This window comes from Mya arenaria, chromosome 1 (assembly GCF_026914265.1).
Source record: "Mya arenaria isolate MELC-2E11 chromosome 1, ASM2691426v1".
Lineage (NCBI taxonomy): Eukaryota > Metazoa > Mollusca > Bivalvia > Myida > Myidae > Mya > Mya arenaria.
In genome coordinates, this window is record NC_069122.1 from 11,000,568 (window position 1) to 11,005,030 (window position 4,463).

General features: G+C 33.2%; 1 protein-coding gene across 1 annotated transcript; it reads right to left on the reverse strand.

Moving 5' to 3' along the window:
* Positions 1 to 925: 925 nt before the first annotated feature.
* Positions 926 to 4,120, reverse strand: LOC128222085 (heavy metal-binding protein HIP-like). The gene is made up of 2 exons (XM_052930941.1): positions 3,625 to 4,120; positions 926 to 1,347 (listed from the first exon to the last, which is right to left on the reverse strand). Exons 1-2 carry the CDS (start codon positions 3,941 to 3,943, stop codon positions 926 to 928), a joined length of 741 nt encoding a protein of 246 aa, XP_052786901.1. The 5' UTR covers positions 3,944 to 4,120.
* Between the last annotated feature and the right edge of the window lie 343 nt (positions 4,121 to 4,463).

The window sequence follows — 4,463 nt, forward strand, 5'->3', positions numbered from 1 at the left end:
CTTCCAAAACTTTTTTGCACAAATGGAAATATATTTTCCCTGCAAACAACTAAATATACAAGAGGGCATATATGTATATCAATTTGTAGACGTTACATGACCAGCATGTTGATGTTATTCTGTTCCACCACACATGTAGTTTAATGATATCGTAAGAATTTCAATTCATGTTACAGGACTATTATGACTGTCATTAAGAGTGCATTCAACTTAACCATGTTATCCATGTGTTCACATCTGTTCGGAGTTTCATTTGAAATTTTGAATAGTTTAAAAACACCAACATCGACGATGAAGTCTACGGCAATACCTTGGGTGAGAAACACGACGGTCAATAAAAAGAATCAGCGCAGATATGATCCGGATTTAAAAAAAAATATGTTAAAAGAACCATGGCACCTTTCTGTTTCTACCCCAATGGATATTACTGACAGGTTTATTATGTCTGCTAGGCCAGAGGTCATGTAGTTCATATTATTATGAACTTAATCGAATAAGTAAGCATTTTTACTTGTTTAAAATGATTATACAAGTATTGTCAAATAGTCCTAAGGCAGCAATATCCTACTTTAAAATAATGTAATTGTATATATGGTCTACACGCAATGGAATTAATTCAATAATACATTTGGAATCTATAATAAAACAATCAATTTAAAATTACATTCGATCAAAAACCACAAGCAAACAAACACGTTTTCATCTGCGTTAAAAACTGTCATATCCAAACAATTCAGTGTCTTGAGTTGTATAAGTTTTTTATTGATCATTATATAAGGTATTTTAAAATACTAGGCTTCCAATTTCCACACGTCGCGCGAGTCTTAAGTCACCAAATGCACAAAATTCAGTTTTGAAAGTACCCCTTTTTTAAACTGACAAACCAAATAACTCATTATATTTCTTTTCGAAGTGATTAAGTCATTCAATGTAGTAGTACACCGGAAAATGAATTTGATTTTGCATCATAGGCTGACTCGTGTAACCCACTTTGTAAGAGTTCATCAGATGAGTACGTTGACTTGACGTATACGACGTCATTGGCGTTTAGCTGCACGATAGCGTTTCCGGATACACAAAGGTAGCCGTAAACATCATACACATGTCCATTCACCGTCACGTCTTCTTTGACTACAATTTTGTAGAATATGCTCTTTCCAGGTTTGGGACAGAGGCTGACGGTGAACAGGTACGTTCCAGCGACGGGTGCAGTAAATTTTCCAGTTGCAGAGTTGTACCCTCCGCCGACGTTGCTGAGCATTTCTGAGAAGATAATTATCTGGTTTCTAGTTGACAGGGTATAATCAGCAACCTTCTGCGCTCGGAACAAAACTGTTGAGTGTTGCGCTAAAACAGATGAGATAACACATTAACGTGAAACATTTTAGGATACTTTGCCGCTACAAGAAAATCAGTTTTGTTTTAAGATTGCGAAGAAGTTGATGTCACTGGATTATTTTCATCGTTTTCCTTACACATTCATATTGCGTTTCACACTTGAAAAGTATTTGCAGAAGCAAAATATAGAATGGCTTCGAAGATTTCTTCTCTAATCTGCTATCTTTTTTTTTTTTCTTTTTTTTGAATTTTACAAATCAAGTGTTTACTTTTCATGTAAAATGTCCGTAACTAATCCTTTGATTGTGCTCAAACTGTGTATATCTTGAGTTTGGGAAAATTATCTTGTAATACATGTTGCTTAAACCAAATAGTTGTTGAGAAAGATTTATATGGTAAGTTTTGATTGTTCAAGTGTTGCAAATTACCTTAAGAATGGGTAATATTCATCAACCATTTTTTATTTATATATGTTTTGGTTTCATAACAAGTAAACACTTGGATTTGAAAAAAAAAGGAATGGAGGATAATAGCTGTAATAAGTTGTAGAACAATAATGTTTTAAAAGAATACGCATTTTGACGGCATAACATCGTAACAAGACATAATATATTGCATCATGTGCTATACCTTGTCATCACGTTTTTATTTTAACATAATGCACACGTGTTATATAGCATTGGTATATTTCTATTGGTCAGAAAATATATCACCCTGGCAAAAATAATTGCTAAGTTGGATTTTTTTTCGCAAGTCATACGTTTATTAATTATTTTGTATTTTAAATGAATGTTTATATGAATACTTTAGTTCATTTCCTCATCTTAATTTTAAGACGAAAGCATGATTTTTCGTCTTGATCTCGTTAAAAATATTTTAAAAAATGTTTGATACTTAATGTGTTTAAACAGGAAATCGTGTCATTAACTTAATTACAACTTATGACGTCATCTAACCGGGTAGGACGTCACGATTTAAATAAATCATTAAATTAATTATGTTTCTGTTGTATGTCTTACTGATTATCATCTGAGTACGCATTTTACTTATGAACATAACGGTAACGATAAGATCTATCTGCGGTTTTAAAATATTGTATGTACTACTTTTCTGAAATGCATGCTGTAGAACGGAAAATGGCACTACACTGCCGTATCCGGCTCATCGCCAGAGCAGGAAGGAAAAGCATGAGATAAATAATAATCTGACCTTCGCCATCATATAATACACTTATTTATATGTCCGGGAAATTTGTTAGTAAGCTCGTGAAAGCCAAGTATAATTAATTTTAAATGTTTTCTGAAATCGTTGAATAAAATTCCGTTTCATATGACGACTCGTGACCGATCCTTATATAATACATAAACAGTTCTCCCTAGACCGGTGACGCGTATCAATGACGTAATATCCGACCAACTAGTTCCGGTAAAAGACGGGACTGATGTGATTAGGACAGTCAGGTTATATAAGGAAGACTACTACGCACAATCCTTATTTTCTTTCTTAAAAAGGAAAAACTTATGATTTTGTTTTGCGTGTAAGTAATGAAATGAACATCAAACTAAACTTGTATTAACTTTATTTAATATAACGGATGCTTGTTTGTCTCAGTGAGGTATCGATTTTATTTCATCGTGTGACCACAGAAGGTCATATTTTCACGAGTGGCGAACGTTCGGTGATCACGATATTTCACTAAAACATACCATTTTTCTTTTTATCTTATGCTTCCGACAAGGTTTTAGCTGTTTTCCTATTTTTCACCATAACCTTTAACCTACGCACCACGTTGGATGCCTCATATGTTAACCGCATAACTGAACTATAAAAGTGCATGCCGGAATGAAATAGGATTAAATGGAAATACAAAGTTATTCGTAGTATCCCATTTTATAAACACACAATAGAAATTACGTACTGATCTGTATACATCGAACAGTATTTGCAGGTCCAATGTGTTAGCTAATTAGAATGTTCTTAAATTGGAAATAGATACTGAACAAAAAAGTGATTGCATTATATTGATTAAATAGCGACGCTTACGTTTAAACTGTTGCTGCATGTCCTTCACATTTTTTAATTTTATATTTTCGAATAAAGGAAACAAATATAATGTTATTCATTGGTAGAACAACATTCATGTCAAAATGACTTTCTGCCAGCGAATATCAGGTTATATTCAAAGAATCCTTAGTCAGAAAAAGTATAATAATATTCTTAAATTGCAAATTACTACTGAATAGTTAAGGTGAATAAAATCATATTGATAAGAAAAGTGGCACTTGCGTTTAAACAGCTGTTGCGCGGCTTTCAGTTTAGACTGTTGTTGCATGATGTCATGCATCGTCTCGTTAACGTGCTTGTCAAACTCTTCCCTTTCATTCCGCAGTACTTCCAAATCAGTCTGAATGCCAGCTCCCTGTTTCTCGATTTTCCCCAAAGTTTCATTTACGCGTTTTTCCCACTGTCCATATTCAAATTCCATGCGAATCATTTTCTCCAAGAGTTGTTCATCGTACTCAAATCTTGTTCTAAAACGAGGCTCATCACAAAATACAAAAGAAAATGCACAAAAAAGAACGAAGTATTTCTGCTGAACATTCATTTTGTGTAGTTTATATCGGTCCAAAGCCGGTTGTGTCTGCAACGAGGAATCGAAGACAAGTTATTTTAAACTGCTAAGTTTTTCCACGTTATTCGACTTTGATAAGTAATTCTTCATTTCGAAGGAGGACCTACATAATTGGGTTTTGCAATTGTGCAATCTGTGTCGTTTCCTATGATTAATGTAGTCTGAGTTGTATTGTAAATGCGCCTCGTATATCCTCAATTCATGGAACCAACAAATATAAGGCCACACCAAAATAGTATTTTTTTCCTCTGAATTTTGCCAAAGAAAAATGGAGCGAACGGGGAAAAATTAATTAATATACAATTTTGACTGTTTTTATAAAACCTCGATTGGAACGAAAAGCAAAAAAAATAGTTTATTTCTTATAACCAATGTAAAGAAAAAACATTGTTCAATATAACTGTGCTTTTAATCTTTAAATATTTGAACTTAATCTTTATTGTACTATGGAAAATTTTAGAATACATGTCTTTAGGAAAATGTTTCAAACAAC